Source organism: Urocitellus parryii, chromosome 6 (assembly GCF_045843805.1).
Source record: "Urocitellus parryii isolate mUroPar1 chromosome 6, mUroPar1.hap1, whole genome shotgun sequence".
NCBI classification, from domain to species: domain Eukaryota; kingdom Metazoa; phylum Chordata; class Mammalia; order Rodentia; family Sciuridae; genus Urocitellus; species Urocitellus parryii.
Window position 1 is genome coordinate 13,003,847 of NC_135536.1, and position 21,088 is coordinate 13,024,934.

The 21,088-nt window shown below is 53.0% G+C and overlaps 1 protein-coding gene across 1 annotated transcript in view; it reads right to left on the reverse strand.

Moving 5' to 3' along the window:
* Nucleotides 1–21,088, reverse strand: part of Rin3 (Ras and Rab interactor 3) — a 108,299-nt gene that overhangs the window by 39,714 nt on the left and 47,497 nt on the right. The window contains exon 4 of the mRNA XM_026394276.2: nucleotides 2,436–2,508. Coding sequence (XP_026250061.2) covers nucleotides 2,436–2,508 — 73 coding nt within the window. The remainder of the gene's footprint in view (nucleotides 1–2,435; nucleotides 2,509–21,088) is intronic.

A 21,088-nucleotide genomic window follows, 5' to 3' on the forward strand; every position in this document is an offset into this window, starting at 1 on the left:
CTCACAAGGGGGTCCTAAGGGGCACTGCCTTGGGTGGGGAAGACATGGGTGGGAATCAGGGACCTTAAAGCAAAGGTATCAAGAAATATCAACACTAAGCAAACTTCCAGGTGTGTGCGTGTGTTTCCTCCTAAACTATCAAGTTTATTAAAAAGCACTCATGAAAATAGAAATTAAAAATGGGATTTTCAGAATGAACGCTCTAACATTTCTCTCACACTGTGGAGGGTCAGCTGGGGACCCTCCAGGTGCCAACACCCTGCTGTGGAGACCCGTGTTGCAGCTGGTGCCTCTCACTTTCGACCAGGACTGTGTTAGGGGTGCCTCTGACATCACAGAGCAACGTGCCCCGACCCATGCACACTCTCACAACTAAAAGTTTGGCAACACATACTGTTTCAACCCCGCGAGACACACTCTGTTCTAGCCCAGTTTCCTTTCTCCTTAAAAGAAAAACAGCTGAGCAGACCCACCAGGCTGGCTTCCTAACCCCTTAGAGGGGTTTATAGCACCATCCACCTGAGCGCCTGGCAGTACGTTTGATTCTGATGCTAAGTACCTGGGCTAAAGTCAGACTCTGCAGATTTCAGGGTTTGGTCCTGTTAAGACCCAGCCCCAATTTCTGATGCCATTCTCAAATCCTGGGCCACCAAGACTTCTGAGCAACTGGTCATCAACCAGAGGTTTCCAGGCGCAGTGACAGTAGTGTTCTCCAAAGGTGTCATCAGGACAGAACCCCCACATCTCCCGGTCTCCCCCACGCCTCCTCTCTGCTCTGCAGTGGCTGCCCCCACCCCTCTTGGGCAGGGCCTCCCTGTAGGGCCTGGATGGCTGCAGTGGCCCCTAGCTGGTCTCCACATATCCCTCCCTCCCCGTGGAGCCTCTCCTGAGCTGATTTCCCCTGCCCGGAATCCTCTTCCTGCCATCCTTGGCTGGCCTCCCATGTCCCCTCCTCCACAGGAGGACCTCGAGTCTCCAGCTATGGAGGGAGGGGCTGCAGGGGGCAGCACATGCATCCTTTCAGCCGTGACCTGGGTACAGCAGGTTCTGTTCACAGAAGCAGTTGGGCGCAGGAGTCACACAGATTCAGTTCAAACCCAGCTCGGAACTCTCTGTGCCACCCAGGGCCAGCCACACCCCGCCTCAGTTCCCTCACCTACGACAGCAATGAGAACTTGCTCGATTGTTTCCTGGGTGCTTGGTGCCAGTTGCTCTGCTGCCCCTCTCAGAGATCCTAGGGGCAGGAGTCCCTGTGCTGTCGACACTGCTGTTGCAGGGCTTAGAAGACCTCTGTGGGCAGTGCCCGGCACAGAGCCAGATGCGATGCAGATACCCAATCCCTGGGGGCTGGTTGTGGGGTCCTGCCAGCATCCCCCACCCCAGCCCTGGGTCCTTTCACCAGCTCTGCACACCTGCTGCCCAGCCACGATGGGGCTTCTCCTGAGAGGGGGCACATGGGACCCTCGGGGCTCATTTTGGCATCCTGGAGCCTCATGATTGCCTGGGAACAGCCGCAGCTACAGCTCCAGGAGCCGGCAGGGTGGCCGGGAGTAGAACACTCAGTCCTGTTGTCCTCGGGTGGGGCCGTCCCGAGGTCTACTGTGGAGCTGCCCACGGGGTCAGGCTGAGGCTGGGGTTGCCTTGCTGTGAAATGGGGATAAGGGGAGCTCCGTGGGGAAGCTCGGGGATTGCTGGCAGGATGTCAAAGATGAGTTTAGAACGAGCTCGCCCAGGGCTGGTGGCCTGGCGAGCGCCCCCATGTGGCAGCTGTTGACGTCGGCTGTTACGGCAGGGCCTGCCCGTGGGGCCCAGGGGTCCTGACAGGTGGGTGGGGAAGGTTGCAGGTGGAGCACAGGTTTCGAGGGAGGCAGCTTGGAGTCCTGGGCTGCTTTTGGACACCGACACATCAGCCCCACCTCTGCACCCAAATGTATTTTTAAATCTTGTTGGTCTGAAACCAGTTCTGAATGAATGGCGCTGTACTGAGTGTTGACACCTGCTCCACCCAGCAGCTGCGTAGTAACCAAAACGGCCTCCGTGAAGAGGCTGCAGTCCCTCTCACTAGATGAGGGCCATGCAAGACTCCACGCTGCCCTGACGCTGGTGACACTGGGCGTTGGGGACCCGAGGGCAGGGGTGGTGAGGTGCACTCTTAGCAGCTGGTCCAGGAGAGCACCGGAGCTAACACCTCTGCCTTGTGTTTATCCGGGCAAAGCCAAGGGACTGTCCCCTCTCTCTGCATCCTCTGGGCCACACCCTTGCCTCTGGGGCTTCTCTGTGATCTCCCCTCTGCTTGACATGGACACCAAGGCTGCCTGGGCTGTCTCCAGCAACCAGATGGGGCTTGCAGCAGATGGACATCTGTGACAGTCCACCCTTAAAACGAGGAGGGAAAGACCTTCCTCAGGACCTCCTGTGGGGCGGGGTCTACTCACCTACTGACACAGTAGAATGCGACCAGTCTGAAGATGTCCTCAAACACAAGAACGGAGCCTTCCAGGTACAATACTGGGGAGAGATGAGAAAGGCCCCGGTGAGTGTCCACCAAAGACCAGCGGAGCAGGAAGTGGTGACTCCTCGAAGGTGGACGGGGATGGCGCATGCCTGCCATGTTCATGGTGGGCCCTGGCACCTCCCACGTGCCTGTCCCTGACAGCCCCACACACAGCGCTGCTCACGGAACCTTAAGTGAGAAATGGGATTCAAGGTTCAGGAGATACCTATTATCATAGCTGGTGATGACTAATACACACCCATCATTTTTGGCAAAATACACAGAAGATTCTAGATTGCAAAAGCAGAATGAAGCATGTAATTAATGAGCGTCCTCCCCAGGAATAGCCTAGAGTTGGCAACTCTGAGGACTATGGGGGAAGGGACGCTGCCCAGTTCTGCCCCCCAGGAGATGCTGTGATCCAGGGGTGCTGAGGTGGGGCCAAAGTCCCCAGGACTTATTACCACCAAACCTGATTGGCCCTGGTATTTTACAGCCCTGACTGGCAAGAGGGATGGAAACGCTTGGCCTGGGATCCCATCTGAGCAGGGGCAAGGTGCTAGGGTATGGCAGAGGGTGCCTGGGGCTGGGGATGGACTGACTGGTGGAGAACAAAGGACCCTGTTGTGCCCTGCTTCCAAGCCACAGGCCAAGGGACCCAGAGAAGCTCAGTGGATTGTCGGAGTTCTCCTGGGCCACTGGTGGTGCCAGCAGCACCACCCTGTGACACCTAACTCTCACACCGTGTCCCACAGGCTCCATGGGTGATTTGAACTTCTCTGGACAATCGTGGGGTTGAAGGAACACGTGAATGTCACAGGCGAGTTACAATTCCGAGCTCCTTCCAGCTTCCGTGAGAGGCAGGGGGAAGGCAGAAGCCAGCTTCTGGGCCTGGCAATGTGACTCCAAGCATGTCCCTTTACCATTCAGTACCTTAGTTCCTCTTCCTGCAAAGGGACAGAGCCCTTCCAAAGACACACACATCTAGGTGATGCCAGTTCTCAAAGTCTGGGACAGCACTGTGGTATGCTGGAGGTCTGGAGATGGTGACGGGCTGCACACACACCATTCTGTTTGAATGGCTTCACTTCTGTATTTGCTTTCCTGCTATATACTAAACACTATTCTCAATAGTTCACATGACTTTGGTGGGGGGGGGGGTACTGGGGATAGAACCCAGGGGTGCCACATCTTTAGCCCTTTTTTTTGAGTTGGGGTCTCACTAAGTTGCTTAGGGCCTCACTTAGTTGCTGAGACTGGCCTCAAATTTGCTATCTTACTGCCTCAGCCTTCCAAGCTGCTGAGCTTACAGGTATGTAAGTTCACATAATTAAAAAAAATGTACATTTATCTATTTATGGTGAAGAGACCATATTTTTCCATTAAATCAGATAAAAACATTCGACAAGACAGTTTCAAGAGCTGCCAGCACAGGAAGGATTTGGAGAATGCCTGCAAATGACCCAGGTCTGAGAAACTCTAGCTCACGGTGGATTCTCACTGGTGGGGATGTGGGGGTGGCCCCAGGGCGCCCAGCACCACCTAGTGCCTGCCTCTGGTATGTCACCAACCCTCTCCACAGTGGTCAAGGGAGGCAGGGCCCAAAAGACCCCTGTGGCAGCAGGAGGTAGAGAGGCTGCTGCATCCGGAAAACGGATGAGACAGTCCCTCCTCACGGACCCCTCAAGGGGGCACAGAGCCCCGCCTCACGTACCTGGGTGCCCCACGGTTAGCAGCTCTCCCTGGCCAGGAGCCAAGGGCTGACCTTACAGGACGGATTCCTCCAGGACCAGGGTAGCCACCCCCTGCTGGGACTTCTGGCACTTCACACAGAGCCTGCCCCCTGTCTCCACCAGCAGTGCCCGTGGCTTTAGACTTGGTTCCCCAGCCTCTGCTCTGGCCTCAGCTCTCACGCAGAGATCAGCCCTCCCTGGGTTCTGTAGCATAGAGGCCAGCTTGCAGTGTCACTGTGAAAACTGTAGACTGTAGAACCACAGCAGTGGGTGTGGCTCCTGCTCCTCTCTGTCAGCTGGACTTCCTTTTCCCCAGCCCCTGCCCCTGCCCCCAGCCCCAGTCCCCAGCCCCTGCCCCTGCCTCTGCCCCCGACCCCCACCCCCTGCCCCGCTCCTTATCGCCAGCCCCTGCCCCTGTCCCCTGCCCCTGTCCCCTGCCCCTGTCCCTATCTTCTGCCCCCGCCCTCTGCCCCTGCCCCGGCCCCAACCCCCTATCCCTCTCCCCAGCCATGCCCCTGTCCCTCCGCCCCCCACCCCCTGCTTGACCACGCTGACAGTGTCCTTCACATCAGGCCACGCCACGGCAGCACCTACACACTGGGATGGGCCTCGTGCACCTTGGAGTCTCACTAGGCACCCAGCAGAGTGTGCATGGGGCATTGTCTGGGAGATTGGAGGACGCTTACAATAAGAGTGTCTGGGAGGGAGACCCCAGAGGGGCACAGGGGCCTTGGCCAGGGTCTTAGCCCTCCCACCATGTGGCCCGTGGCCCTTCCCTCTGTGGTCTGGAGGGAAGCAACACTGTTCGCACCTTGATTTCAGATTTCTGGCTTCCAGAGCTGCAAAACCATATATGTCCCCTGTTTTAAGTAGCTTGTGGTCTTTGTCACAGTGGTCATGGGAAACTAACAGGCCACCTCGTCAGCACGAAACAAAGAATCCCCGGAGCTTCTGCGAATGGCACCCGCACTTCCATCAGGGGAAACGGCAGCCAGTAGGACATGGTGGTGACAGCAGGTTGGAGGTGGGCGTCGTTGCCTCTCGTGGCCTCACATCTGGCTCTGGCTCAGCACCTTGTCCCTGGGCTGGACCTCCCCCTCCCTCCCTCCCTCTGGACGCTGCCTCCTTGGCCTTTACTTCCGCCATTTCCCTGCCCTTCTCTGTGTTAGGGCTCAGTTCCAGGCCCACCTTCTGCCCCACAGACCTGTTTCTGATCCCACCCTCTCTGGAAAGCCACCCACAGGGCGTTGTCCCCACAGCACGGTCCCACAGTGCGTGTGTACCTCAAGAGGGAGGGACATGGCTTCTCAGACCACGAGGCTGGGGACCGGCAGAGGGTGGGACAGGGTCTCACTTTTCCCATCCCCTGTGCAGAGCTCAGCAAGGGCCTGCAAAGGACAGAGGGGTGAATGGGCCTCTGGTGTTGAAGCCAAAGGGGGACCCCATCTAAGGCAAAGAAGGGACGTTGGGGGTTGCTTAGGGTTGGGGAGGAGAGATAAGGGGTGATAGCTAAAGGGTTTTTTAAATCATGGTAAACTATAAATGACGTTTAGCATTTGGGCCAATTTAAAGCGTACAGTTCAGTGGCATTAGGTGTACTCACGCCGTTATGTGACACGCAGTCTCCTTCTTTGGGTGATAAAAATGTTCTTAAATTGGCTGGCGATGGTCACATAACTCTGTGAATACACTAAAAGCCACCAAACTGGATACTTCAAATAAGCAAAATGCATGGTATTAAACACATTCAAAAAACACTTCTGAAAAAAACTATTATCTAAAAAGAGAACACACACACACACACACACACACACCTGCAAAGATCAGACCAATTTTACTTCCTGCATTAGGTTTTTCTGGGATTTTTATAATGCACACACACTGTCTGCAGATTTCTCTAGAGCTGAATGGTTTCCAGAGTCCTCTCTGGAGGAGCTCAGCCTTACAAGCTCCCTGTGCCACCTGTCACCAAGGGGACCATGTCACCCCTTGCCTTGCCAGATTGCCTTTTGGCCACGTCTAAGGGATGGCCAGTACCCACTTGTGCCCTTGCCAACAGCCTGCGGCAGAGGCAGCCAGCTGTCCCTCCCGACCAAGGTGCCAGTGGTCGCAGCAGGTCTCCTTGATGGTCACACTGTGTATAATCCCTGGGGGCACAGAAGAGCCTGGGTGGGGACCCGCCAGACACCATCTAATCCATTTCCAAGGGCAAGGCTCAAGCGTGGGCACCAGCCAGCCGAGGCTGGTGCACTCAGAGGGGATCACACTGAGACCCTTGCTCCACCCACAGGGAAGGTGACCCTGACCTGTCACCCTGAGGCTCACCATCGAGGCTGAGCAGGGGAAGGGAGAGAAGCAGGTTGGCTCCTGGACTTACAACCTCAACATCAAAATGAAACATTCCTGAAAAACTGACGGCTATGAGAAGTTTTGTTTTTTTTTTTGCTTTTTAGAAATTGTTTTGTCGCTCAGTAATACCAACATCCTGACCAGGACAGATACAGCCTGTGTCTCTTTCTTTCTCAGGGCACCTCCAACACCTAGCATGGTGCTGGCCCATCGTCAGTTCTCAAATCCTTACATAGTTCTTTATAAATAAAATGCTTCACTTTGAAATGCTTATGGATCCTCAGTGTACAGGGAAGTCCTGTGTGCTGTCCCCGGGTTCCTCCCAGTGGTGAGTAATTGTGTATGATTGAAAATAATTGAGAGTACCAACCCAGGAAACCGGCCTTGGTACAATCCACAGAGCTTATTCAGACATCACCAATTTAGCATGCACACAATTGCACACGTGTGTGTGCACGCGTGTACTCCTATGCAGTTTTATCACATGAACCACCACAACCAACACATCTACCAGTACCATCACACAAGGCTCCAGCATGCCACTCCTCTGTACCACGTCTGCCCTCCTGCCACTGCCAGCCCCAGAATCCTGATCCATTTTCAACTAATAACACAACACCTCAGACTGGGTAGGTTATAAAGAGGCTTATTGTAGGGTGTGGCTCTGGAGGTCAAGGGCAAGGGGTGGCACTTAGTGAGCGCTTTCCTGTTGGAAGGGTCCCAGCCGGTGCACCGTCTCCCCTGGTGAGAGACAGGGAGCACACACATGTGTCTCCCGATAAGCCACCCAGGATTCAATCACGGGCTCTGCCTGATGACCTCCTCTAATCCATCGCCTCCCGCAGCGCCCCACTCCCCCATGCATCAGAAGTTCCCACCTTCTTCATAACTCCCCGGGGGGGACCAAATTCAAACTTGAGCTTCAAGGGGACACGCCATATTCAAATCATAGCACCAGGCCACTTCTCCTGTGTTTGCCAATGGAGCTGTGTCATCTTATGAACATCAGCTAAATGGAATCTCAAAGTACATATCATTTGAGATTATTTTTCCCCACTCAGAATAATTTCCTTAAGTTTCCTCTGAGTTGCTGTGTCAGGCAGCTGGCTCCAGTCCTTGCTGAATATTCCACAGTGTGCACGTCCTGGCTTGGTTAGTCTCCCTCAGCTGAAGAACGCTTGGGTCATTTCTGGTTTTTAGTCCCTATAGTAAAGCTGCCATGACACGTGCGTGTAGTGTTGTGTGTGACAGTGTGTCCCATTTCCCTGGGATATGTGCCCCGAAGTGGGGCTGCTGGGTAGAAGGTGAGCTCATCTTTGGTCTGAGTCCCCAGTCTGCTCTCTGGAGGGTCCAGACCATTCACATCCCACCAGTGTGTGTGGGTGGCCGTCTCTCCCGTGTTCCTGTTCTGTTTTAGCCAATCCTGTAGGTATGAGGGAGAGCTCATTGTGGTTTTAATCTGCACTCTCTGGTGGCGGATGATAGTGAACCTCTTTTGATATGGTAACTTGCCACCTGTATATCCTCTTTGGTAAAATGTCTGATCTTTTTTTTTTTAATGTATGAGGACATATATTGTCATTAATTTTTTTGGAGTGTTGTTCTGTTTAGTTACACATGACAGTAGAGTGCATTTTGACGTAGTCTACACGCATGGAGTAGAATGTCCCATTCTTGTGGTTGAACATGATGGGGAGTTTCACTGTTCGTGCCTTCATTCATGAAGCTAGGAAAGTCACGTCCAATTCATTCTACTGTCTTTCCTATCCTTTGCTCATTTATGAATTGGATTGTTCTTTGTTTTTAATGTTGAGGGTTTTTCTCTTTTTTTTTTTCAGTTACTAGTAAGACGTGATTCACATACCACACACTGTTCCAACTTACAGCATATGGTTTAGAGGTTTTTTAGTCTCATTCACAGCCGTGTGAACCGTCTCCACCATCAGGTTTCATCATCCCCCAGAGAAACCCTGGACCCATTAGTCGTCACCCCTGTTTCCCCCTCCTCTTAGCTTCTGTTCCATCTTTACGTGTTTATCTCTTCTGGGCATCTCAAGTAAATGGAATCCTCCACCTGGCCCTTTAAGAGGTCTCATAGTTAGAAGGGAGGCAGGGACTTTGCTAGTGGCTTGGTCCAGGGGACCTATCTGACACTGCTTCCTAGGGGTAGAGATTCAGAACAATCCACTCATTCTCTCTGGAAAGTCGAAGACTCTTTTGGGTGGGGAGGGGGCATGTTTGCTGCGTGTCACCAGCCTCACGGTGCCCGTCTATGGGATGAGCACGGGATGGTTGACAATTGCCCCAGGAGGAAACTGTCATCAGAGGGCCTCAGGGAAGGGCTGGTGCCACTCCTGCAGGGCAAGTGGTGCCGCTGACCTCTCAGAGGGCTTGCAGGCAGGAGGAAAAGACCCCATCACATCGGGGTGGGGGAGCTTGGGGTAGGCCTGAGACGTGCCTTACCCAAAGGTCCCCTGAATCCTCCCACCTCTCCGTCCTGATGGCTGCCGACCCATTTCCTTTTTTTTTTTTTTTAATATTTATTTTTTAGTTTTCTGTGGACACAACATCTTTGTTGGTATGTGGTGCTGAGGCTCGAACCCGGGCCGCACACATGCCAGGCGAGCGCGCTACTGCTTGAGCCACATCCCCAGCCCCTACTTTCCTAAAAGGGGCCCTGGATACTGTGCTTGGTCCTGACAGCCAACCCTGAGGATAAAGTCAGCGTGGCTTGAATCGCCAGGGAGGCTGCGGTCAGTGGCCTGCGGTGGGGAAGGAGGAAGTGCGCGCTCTTCCAGGGACTGTTCCCACCCCTGGCCAGCATGGGGCCCCTACAGGCCACTGCAAGGCGCAGACTCCTTCCTCATTTTGAAGGTCACGGTTGCCTTTTGGCGGGGGCCGCTGTGCCCAGTAGTACTGCAGTTGCCATGGGAACCAGCGCTTGGACAGCTTGCAGCTGAGGTGGAGAAAGGACTGTGCTGCTGCCACCAGGTCCACCCACGGGCCCAGTTTTCTGAAACAAATGGAGACAGCTTCCCCAGGAGTGGAAGGGGAGGCCAGTGACTCCCCTGGAATCCTGGGGATCCCTGGGCTCAGGTCCAGCTCTGGCAGCCACCTCACCTGTGAGCTGGGAGGACAGCCCTCCCTCTACCTGAGAGAAGATGGCCAAGCTGCGGGTGTTGCTGGAACCAGCAGAAGGCAGAGGCTGCCAGGGCCATCAGCAGGACACTTACTCTGGGGCTGCCCAGTGCCTCAACTCTGTCCTTTGGGAAAACTTAGGACCAGGGGAGGACTGGAGCATGGGGGAGCCCAAATCTGGACAGTACTGACCAGGTGTGGGTTCCTGATTCCACCAACCACCCACCATGAGGCCAGAGTCTTGACTCTCTAAGACCTACTTTCTCTACCTGCCAGGTGACAGGGAGAGCAAGCGAGGCTCACCTGGGCCCAGTTTGTCATGGTGCAAAGGCCAAAGTGGTGCCCAACAGGGGCTCTGGGGGGAGCACAGTTACCGAGCCCCCGTGGGTAGCTGCACCCCACACAGGACACTTGGGGTGAGGGCGGGAGGTGGTGAGGGCTCAGGCAGCTGGGAGAGGATGCTGGTTAAAGAATGTATTGGCTGGTGGGAAAGGGACAGGGAGAACCCAGCACTGGCCAGGGGTACAAGTAGGGCCCTTCCAAATGCCCCACGTCACCAAAGGACAGGGAAGCACTGAAAGTCAGAAAGGAAGGGCCCTTAGAGGCAGCTCTGATCCAGCCCTTCCACCCCTGCACCGAGGGGGAAACTGAGGCCCAGAGAAGATACAGCCTTGGCTAGTGAGGAGGGGGTTAGCCTGGGCGCTTTCCGGTTCAATTCTGGTCCTTTCTGGAGTCCAGATTCTAATTCCACAGTCTGCTACTATTTGACCTCTTCTCCCATCTTCCCAGCCCTGGGTAGTGTAGATTTGCTCCTCCTGGGTAGTGATGGAGGGTTACGTGTTTCAGGTGGACGCTGATGACTCCATCTGCCACTTATTAGGTTCCTGCTGGGTCAGCCTCCGTATTCTTATCATCATCGAAACTCCATTGTCTACATTTTATAGGTGATGAAACTGAGGCTCTGAGAGGTTGGCTGGCCCAACCGTGTGCCCCAGTCGTGACCAGGTGCCATCAGCCAGCACAGTAGGTGCTGTTGTTCAGGAGTGGTGTGGAGCTGGGGGAGGGTGTCTAGAGTCCCCACTGGAATGCAATTCACTGTCCCGGCCACACTGTCAGTGAGACACCTGTCCTGTGGGCCAGATCTCCTCCCCTGTCACCTGATAGGCTTCCGGCTACCCTGGTGAGGACTATCTGGGCAGTGCTGCCGGCCCCTCCTTCTGGCTGGGTATACCCTGCACCCAGAGCACGACGCCACCACACCATGGTGAGCTCACAGGCCTGGCTCTGGCCCAGAACTTATTTCTTTTTATCGTCCTGGGTCCAGGGCAGTTTTGTACCATATCCCATGATTCCCAGGGTTTGTGTTTACTGAAAGCACTGTCGCCGAGCCCCCGTGGGCAGCTGCACCGTGGTGACCCTCACTACGCTGTTCATGCCAAAATAAAAGATCCCTCCTCTTGGAAGCTGCCCAGGGCAGGTGGGGTTTCATCTGGGCTCCATTTATAAGTTCAGATGCCAAAACCCAAGAGGGACATTGGACAGATTTGCAAGTTGCCAAGTGTCAGGGAAGAGTAAACCAAGAGGAGAGACAGGGAGGTCTTTGGGAGGAGGGAGGTGGAGGGCAGAGGGGAGGTGCTAGCAGAAGCAGCTGTCCCAGGTGAACTGCAAACCTGGGAAAGCAGTCCCCCCTGCTCCCCGCGCACGCCGCAGGGACGCGGGGATGTCTTGACTGGACCCATTAAGAAAGAACGCATTGCTCCCTCTGGGAGAGATGGGGTGGGAGGGCAGGGAGGTGGCCCTGGGCACAACCCTGACAGGAAGAACAGAACTTCGTGCCACAGAAGGACCCATCAAGAACACCCATAAAACACCACCTTCAACTTCAGGATCTTGCAAAGTTCATCCCAGCCCAGGACAGGGGAACGCAGATCCAAGGTCTAGAAGAACTGACCCCCAGGAAGAACTGTGAGACCCAGAGAGGTTCTGTGGCTTGCTGAGGGTCACTGAGCTAGGAAGTAAGAGTGCCAGGATGTGGCCTGGAGCCAAGTCCAACTCCCCAGCCAGCATGTGCCCTGGGCTGGAGCCGCCATCCAAGAGGAATAGAATGTGAGGCGCACGCACAGTAGGACCATTTCTCAGGCCGTGGCTGTAAATTCAGAGCACTTGCCTAGCACACACATGAGACCCTGGGTTCCACGTCCAGCCCAGAAAAAAAAAAAAATCTCATAACATCATTAGGAATAGTAAGGGAAAGCAGGTAAAATTAATCCTAATAATATAATCTACCAATGCGGTTGTGTTGTGCTTAACAATGAGTACATTCTGAGAGATGTGTCCTTAGTCGATTCTTTCGTATAAATGCCACAGTGAATCTAGACGGGGTAGCCAGCTGCACACCTGGGCTCTATGTGTGTACCATCCTGCGGGTGGACGTCACTGACCAAAGCACTGAATGTGTATACCCCAATGCACATATCTACCTATCCCAGATAGCAGTGTGGCAAATACCATAAATGCCAAGAAGTTGCTCTTGAGATATTTTGCATTCTTTTCTTCATCCAAGTGCTCAGAGCCTGGGGTGTATTTGACCACAATCCACCTCAAACAGACAAGCCACATTTCAAGTGCTTGGTGGCTGTGTGCTCATGGCCAGCACTTTGGAAGGGTAGCTCTAAAGCTTCAGCTCTCAATCAGGAGCAAATTGATCCCCCAAGGGACACTTAGGTGTTGCAGACAATTTTGGTTGTCGCAACCCAGGAGATGGTGCTCCTGGCACCTTGTGGGCGGGGGCCAGGGCGGCTGTCCACATTCTACAGTGCCAGAGCGGTCAAGGAGAGACCAAGTGCACAGGGCTTCTCTGGAGGAGGAAGCAGTTTGTGCCTGGAGACACGGGCAGAGCCTGGAGTGCCGTGGATGAAGCGCCTCGCCGGCTGCCAACATCAGGCTGGGAACTGGATTCAGTGGAAGACGGCAAAGCCCACCTGGCCCCAAACCAGGACCTCAGCCTCAGAGGGATTACATTCCATCCTCCAGACCAGCAATGCAGAGCTTCTGAGAGCCACAGAATGAGTCATGAGACCAAGAACAAGGGCCAGTCTCAGGACAACCTATGGCTAATTTGCTTGGAGATGCATATGATGCTGGATACCCAGCTCAGGAGGCCGCCTTAGGACCCGGGGCAGGCTGGGCCATTGCTCGGCCATTGCTCGTCCAGGAGTCTGCAGCTCCAGGAGCAAAGTCACTGAGCTCAATTAGGACACTGGCTTGGGGCGATAGGGTTAGGGTTGCCCTGGCCCATCTCCACCTTCCTCCCCTCCCCTCTCCCCTCTGGTTCCAAGTGCAGGTGGGGAAGAAAGAGGAGTTATTCAGAGCACAGCCCCTCCACCACCAAAACCCCTGAAGGCACAGGGGGGGGGGCGTCCCAAGTCACTCTAAATGCCCCTGGCCAGGGTGGGGATGCCACTATTGCTGCAAAATGCTCTCAGTGGGAAGTGCCTTGTGGCTGCAGGGGATGAGGGCTCCAGGTTCTTGGATAGAAGCCCAGGGTCTCCCTTTCTCTGGTGGGTCACTTAGTTCCAACTCCCTTTAGCCACCAGATGGCAGGTTTACCACCCAGAGCCCACAGGTGTCTAAGCACATGGGTGGACATGGGTCTCCTCACCCAAAGAAGAACATGACGCAGGGGCGTCGAGCCGGCATCTCAGCTCCGCAGCCTCCCCTTGCTCAAGGCATTAGTCTGTACCTCTTCTCCACCCTCGTCCTTGGACGCAGACCTAGGGACCCACTCAGCCTTCATTTGTCAACTCTTTGCGGAGCACCTACTATGCGCCCGTCCTCTCCAGGTTGGGGATGCGGTGGGCTCTCTCCAGACACTGCAGTTGGCAGTGCTCCTTGCCGTTGTCCCTCCCATGAACTCCTCCCTGCACGTAGGGTGGTGCTGCCACCTCTTCCCTCCTCAGCCATTTCTGCTGACCAGGCCTGTTAGTTCTCCTCCTAAGAATCTCTGGAGAATGTCCCCACTTTCCAGTGCTCACCATAATTACTAGGTCCCTCTCCTCCAGGGTACCCCAGTGGCAGTCATGGACTCCCTCGGGTCTTCTTCCCCGGGGCCTCCCCTGTGTCCAGCCTCACACCCTCCCTGCACTGCGAAAGTGCCATCGAGAAGGCGCATTGGATCAGGTTCCCCGGTAAACGTCCTTTGCCGGGTTCCTAATGGCCTTTAGATAAGGGCTGACCCTCAAGGCCTGGGGGAAAAGGCCCGGGGACAGCTGGGCTGACCCCCAATCTCTGCTCGACCCCCCTTCTGTGCACCCTCTACTCCAGTCACCCCAACTCCACCTGGACACGCCCGCTTCCTGCCCTCTGCACCTCAGCTGAGCAGTCACACAGCCTCGCGTGCTCTTCCTTCTGCACCCAAACAGGACGTGTTTCCCCATCCTTCAGGATGCAGCCCCAAAGCCTCCTCACCCTGAGAGCTGCTCCCCTGAGTTTCACCCCTGCCAGTGTTGGGGGGGGGGGTCTTTCTCTGAGTGCACTAAGTGCTAACATTGTTCTAGGGTAATCATCTCTGTATCCCTGGTGGCCTGAAATCAACTAAGTCAATAAATGAACATCTTATTTGATTCTTTAGTTACACAGGATGCATGATTCTTGCATCTCGAAATCGGACAGAGGTTTCCCTGAGAGCAGAAGCATGTTTTCAACTCACCCTCAGTGCCACACAGAGCTCGGCACATGAGCTGGTGGGGGCCAGGTGGCTGGGGTTAATCCTGGCCTGGCTGCTGTCTGCCATGGGACTCTGAGCCAGCCACGGGGCCTCTCTGTGCCTGCGTTTCTGTAAAATGGGGTCATGATTGTCCTGGTTATCTATGGCTGCATCATTGACTTGAAAAATTCAGTGCCCTAAAATAACAGCCATTCCACAGCTCTTGATCTATGGTCAGGAATTTGGGCAGAGCTCAAATATAGCACCACTCCATAGAGCACTGGCCATGTCACTTGGTCTGGTCTGGAGAGTCTGAGACGCCTTTGCTCGTGCCTGGTGTCTGGCAGGACAGCTGGAAGGCTGGATTCAGCCAGGCCTGACTCCCTCTTGGTCTTTCTCCCCTTCTTGAGGGTCTCCAGGCCTCTCTCTCTGGGATCAAGACAGGGGGTCTCAGTTTCCAGAGTCCAAGCAGGAGATCCCAGTTCTCCTCCGAGCTACATATGGAGCTGGCAGAGTGTCACTTGTGCCTTATTCTGTTGGTCAAAGAAGTTGCAGACTAGCTAGACTCAGGGGGCTACCACAGACTCCACCTCCCGAGGGGAAAGTCTGGAAGAAGGCAGTCACCTTTAACCCTGCGGTGTTCATACCCGAGGGTCGCCGTGCAGATCAGGTTAATTCATACACAGTGCTTACCTATTCTTACACCAGGTCCCTGGTCTCTCTCACTCTGCCCAGCAAAAGCCCGGCACCCAGGAGCCTCCATAAAGAGGCTGTGTCATAACTCAGAGAAGGAAGAGCAGAGGGAGAATGTTCTAGGTTGGGTTACACAGAGGGAGTTTCTGGTATCTACCCTGAGCCAGATGCGGCAGACTAGGGGTCCAGCTGGGGTCCTAAGTCCCTGGTATAAACGTGGAGTTCTGAGAGGCCCAGAGAGAGAGAGAGAGAGGGAGAGAGGGAGAGAGAGAGAGAGAGGGAGAGAGGGAGAGAGAGAGAGAGAGAGAGAGAGAGAGAGAGAGAGAGAGCCCACGCAGAGATCACACTCACCTAACAGGCAGTCTACCCTTGGAGGTGGTCTCCCTCAAGCCCCCTTAGGGAGGTCCCATATTTTACAGATGAGGACACGGAGCCTGGAAAAGCTCAGGAGACCGCCCGCCCACGTTCACCCAGGTGGGAAGGGACACATGGGACTTCTACTCTCAGTCAGCTTGTCTGCTGGTTCTTCCCACCACAGCCCTGCCATGCTGCTTCCCACAGAAAACCGTGGCGCATGCCCCACAGCGTCCTCTCAGTGAGTGACAGGGCTCCTGGTCCTCAGGGTGCTGTAGCCAGGGAGAATCCGGGGGACTTCCACTAGGAAGCAGTGAGCAATCCCAAGTGTCGCCCACGGTCAGCCCGCGCTCTCACATTATCCGTCCGGTGGCCTGGGAACCTATGATTCTCCTGTATCGCACTCAGATTCCAACTTATTTCCTGTTTCTTCATGTAAGAAATGTAAAAAGTTACAGGCAGCCCTCCTATCTCACATGCACACACATGTCATGCTTTGGTTTACAAAATGCTCTCACATGTCACCTCCCATGGGTTCTATCAGGTGGGCATTTCCATCCCTGGTTACAGACGAGGCATCTGGGCACAGTGTGCTGGCAGAGCTTACAAACAGCTCCCCAGGGAACCAATCCTGTGGGAGGCCAACCTTACACGTGACTGAGTTACACTCTCCGGCTGGGTGCTGAGGCGCTCAGTCACAGAAATGTGGCACCCTTCTTGGGTGCGAGGGTCGGTGTCTCGTGCATGGGTGTGTCTTGCTACAGCCCCATGGGTGGAGCTATGCTCACCTGTTCCTTTGTAATATAACCCCTTGCCCTGTTTAGGGTAGAATCTTCCATGGAAGTGCCTTGTGTGTGTCCCCTTTTTCTTACTGTGCTCTTGGGTGTGGCCTACCCAGGTGTCAGTCAACCTGCTGACAGTGGACATCATGAAGACAGACTCAGCCCCCTGAAACCTGACCCCTTGCCTCATTTGAAAAGCTTCTCCTCAATAAAAGGGGTCAGTGCGTGCTCTCGCTCTTTCTTCCTGCAGACCCTTAAGGTCAGAGGAGCCGTCACAGCGACCCCAAAGAAAAAGGTTATTTGTGTCTCTTGTGTGGTTATTTTGCGCAGCCCAGTCAGCCCAGTTCAACTGGAGTGACCCCTGAGCCTTTTAGTCGCGAGAACAGAAACCCAGCACAACCCTGACTCACAGCCCTGCCCATTCCCTAGGGCATTCCCTCCCAAGCCAGAAGAGACCACCGGCCGGCGGTTCTCACTGCTGGGTTGGAGTTGACTCCAGGACCCACCAAGACCACAGCCCAAAGACAAAGTCACCTTCACTCAGCCATCAAGAGGCAGAGCCAGGGAACCTGGGCACACTCTTCCCCATGGCTGTCCTCGTTGAAGCCATCTAGTCCCACCTGCCCCCTTTTCTGACCAACGCCTGTCTGCAATGAATATCCTCCAAGCTTCAGCTCCACGCTCTGAGGTCATTCGAAGTTTCTGTTAAATAAACCCCCTGCTAAAAGAGATGGGGCATCCCAGAAGCTCAGGAGGCTGAGGCAGGAGGATCACCAGTTGGAGGCCAGTCTTAGCAACTTAGCAAAGTCCTAAGCAACTCAGTGAGATCCTGTCTCAAAAAATAAAAATTAAAAAAAAAAAAAGCTGGGGATGTGGCTCAATGGTTAAGCACCCCTGGGTTCAATCCCTGGTACCCAAACAAAAACACAAGACAAGGATAAGACAAAACCCTGCAACAAGTTTAATGACTTGATTATTATCTGCTCTTCTCTCCTGTTGTCCTTCCCCTCTCGCCCCCCACCCTGGACAGGCTTTGGATGAGGAATGTGGACGCTAAGACCCCAAACACCTGGTGCAAGTGGAAGAGCTTTGCCTGTGGCATCCGCAGACCTGCGCTGAATCCCTGCTATTCCTTGGGTGTCATTTTTCTCAGCTGCAAAATAGGGCCTGCTCCCAGGTGGTGAAGACAGGTGAAGCCACCCTGTCCCTGGCCGGCAGCAGGTCCCCGAGAGGTCAGGGCCTGGCCATGGCAGAGCCGGGTTTCACCTGAAGACCTACCTCTGTGGTGCCGAGGGCAGCCTCAGACAGGGAACTATATTAAAGGAAAATTCCAGAAGGGGAAATCTCTCTGGGGCAAGTTCTCTAAAAGCTTCTTCTGTGAAAACCAAGAGGAGACCACAAGAGCACCCTGAGCACTCGCAGGGGGACTGGGCCTGCTGATAAATCAGTGCCCACGACTCAACAAGCTGGGATGGCCGAGGGGGAGAGACACAGAGGGCCCGGGGACACCACAGTCCAATTCTGTGGAACTTTCCAGAAGGTTTCAGCTCCAACTCCTTTCTTAAAGTTTGGGCAGAAAGGAGAAGCTGATAGAACAGGCACAACAACGTGACAACTTCCCGTGAGCTCAGCTGGGCTGCCTGGACACGGAGCAACATCTATTCTCCTAGGCTGTGGGGAGACTTCCTGATCTCAGTGTACGGGACACTGGGGGGGTCAAGCCAATATGTGGGCATTAGCCTTCCCAGTGTTTTGTATCTTTCTCTTGCCAGGTAAGGTCAGGGGTGCCGCCTTCTCTCGGGAGGTCCAGAGACATTGAGTGACTTGCTAAGGTCACACAGCAAGTTACCATGAAAACCCAGTTCACTGACACCCACCCAGGGCTTGGCTGAAGAACACACTGGCTCTAACCCAGTCCCTACTTCCTAGGGTGAAGCTGCCTGGGAATTCCCAGAGCAAAGCAAATCTGGGAAGTGGGCCAGCAAGTGCTCAGAGGTAACCCATCCACTTCCCTTTCGGGACAACTTCCCCAGAGCTGAGTCACCCAGGAACATCTCCTGGGTTCTCCATGTAGGGCCATCTCCAGTGCACGCTGAGCCCCCACACAGGGAAGCTGTGAGGCCTCACAGAGGCACTTTACCTCCTTCTTCCACTCTTGCCCATCCACTCAGATGCCAGGAGAACCTCCCGTGAGCAGACTCAGGCCCAGCGCCACACGTGTGCCCAGGCAGGGACCTCTGCCTGTGAAGCCACCCCTACAGCCCTCTCTTATCCATCTTGATCACAAGACCCCGATCACATTGTGCTGCGAGGGTCTGCTCTGCCTCACTGGCCAGACTTGAGCATCTGAATACAGGGAACCCTGTCTTATCATGACTCAGGGCTCGGTGGACGCTGGGCGCGCAGATTCACGAATGAATGCACACACCCGCCCCCAGCGCGGTTCAGCGCACTCTTGCATTTCTGAATGCAAAAATATGTGCACATATTTTTCTTTCCTGTCCTTCCTAACAACTTCCCTGGAGGTACCCTGAACCCCACAGTGTGGTGATGGAAATGAGGATCAGAAGTCAAATCACTTGCTTTAGTTCCCAGAGCTAGTTAGGGGAGAGAACTAACTATGATGCCAGGTTTTATTTTTTTCTAACACACGAACTCGATGCTGTAAATTTCCCTCTGGGTGCTGCTTTTTCTCTATCCTACACATTTTGATCAACAGTGTCTTCATTTTCATTTACTTGGAAGTGTTTTTAATTCCCTTTAGATTTCTTCTTTGATCCACAAGTGATTTGGAAACCTGTTGCTTAATCTCCAAGTACTTTTTGATTTCTAGCTAAATTCCGCTGTAGCCTAAGAGCACACATGGTATGATTTCTGTCTTTCAAATTGGTTAAGGCACTTCTTACAACCCAGAAAGTGGCCTCTTTTCATGAACGTTCCACATAAACTTGAGGAGGATGTGCACACTGCTCTCACTGAGTGAAGTGGTCCATAGATGTCAATCACATCGGGTGGATAAATGGTGGTGTGGAGCTCAACTATGTCCCTACTGACTTTCAGCATTCTGGATCTGCCCACATCTGATACTGTGAAAGTGGATTGATTTCTCTTTGCAGTTCATCAGTTTTGCCTTGAGAGATGTTCTGTTGTTGGTCACATGCACATTAAGGATTGTTGTGTCTTCTTGGAGAACTGACCTTTATCATTATAAAATATCCCTCTGTATCCCTTGGTCTGGAATAACATTCCTTGGTCTGAAATCTGCTCTGTCCAAAACTGATAGAGCTACTCCTGCTTTCTTTTGATTGGTGTTAGTGTGGTATACCTTTCTCCAGCCATTTACTTTTAAAAAATATATTTTTTAGTTGTAGTTGGACACAATACCTTTATTTTATTTGTTTACTTTTATGTGGTGCTGAGGTTGGAACCCAGGGCCTTGCACATGCGAGGCGAGCGCTCTACCACTGAGCCGTTACAACCCCAGCCCCTCCAGCCATTTACTTTTAATGTATAGGCATCTTTATAATCAAAGTGGGTTTCTTGTAGACAACATACAGTTGGGCCTTGTTTCTTGATCCATTCTGACAATCTTTTAGTTGGTAATTTGGACCATTGACATTCAAAGTCATTATTGAAAGAGCTGGATTAACATCTACCCTATCTGCAACTGTTTTCTATTTATTGTCCTTGTTTTTGGTCCAATTTTTGTCTTCCACTCCTTTTCTGCCTTTGTAATTTTAACTGAGCAGTTCATATGATTCCATCTTATCTCCTTTATTGGTATCAGCAATACAATTTATTTATTTATTTTATTTTATTTTTTAGTTTTCACCCTAAAGCTTGCAATTTACAAGTAAGCCAAGTCCACTTTGAAATAACTATGCTGCTTCACAGGTATAAATAAAATAATCCTAGTTCCTCCTTGCCACCCCTTATTGCTGCCATTCATTTTGCTTATACATAAACACACATGCACATACAGTCATGTATATTATTGCTGATATTATTTTGGATAAACTGTTCGATCAATTAAAAGTAAAAAAAATAAAAATTTTAATCTCACCTTCATTTATTCCTTCTCTGATGACTTTTCTTTCTTCATGTAGATCTGAGTTTCCAACCTCTATCATTTTCCTCTCCCTAGAGAAATCCTAACATTTGCAAGTCACGTCTACTGGCGACAAATTCTCTCTCTCTCTCTCTCTCTCTCTCTCTCTCTCTCTCTCTCTCTCTCTCTCTCTCGTCTGAGCAAGTATTTCTTCTTTACTTTTGGAGGATGATCTCACAGGGTTCAGAATTCTCATTCGGTGTCCCCCATCAGTGTAAATATTTCTTTCCACTTTCTTATTTATGGCATTGTTTCTGAGAAGTTAGTTTTAACCCTTATATATTTCCTATATTGCTTCTTTCAGGATTTTTTCTTTATTTGATTTTTCCACAGTTTGAAGATGATATGGCAAGGTCTGTTTGGGTTTTTTTGGGGGGACGGGGCAGGGGGGATGTGTCCTGCTCAGCATTCTCTGAACTTCTAGGATCTGTGGTTTCGTGTCTGATATTAACTTGAGTGAATTCCCAGCCATTCAGTAGCTCCTCCCACCGTTCTCACTGTCTTCTCCTGGTATTCCCAGGTGTGTGTTATGACTGTCCTCAGGTCTTAAGTACTGCTGTTGTAGTTTTTCGGTCTTGTTCTCTCTGCTTTTCAATGCAGGTGGCTTCTCATGTGACATTCTCAAACTCCGACTCTTTCCTCGCTGTGTCTAAACCTGCCCAAGACGTCCTTCGCCTGCCTGGCTGTTTTGACCCCCAGCATCTCCTTTTGGTTCTCTCTTAGAGCCTCATT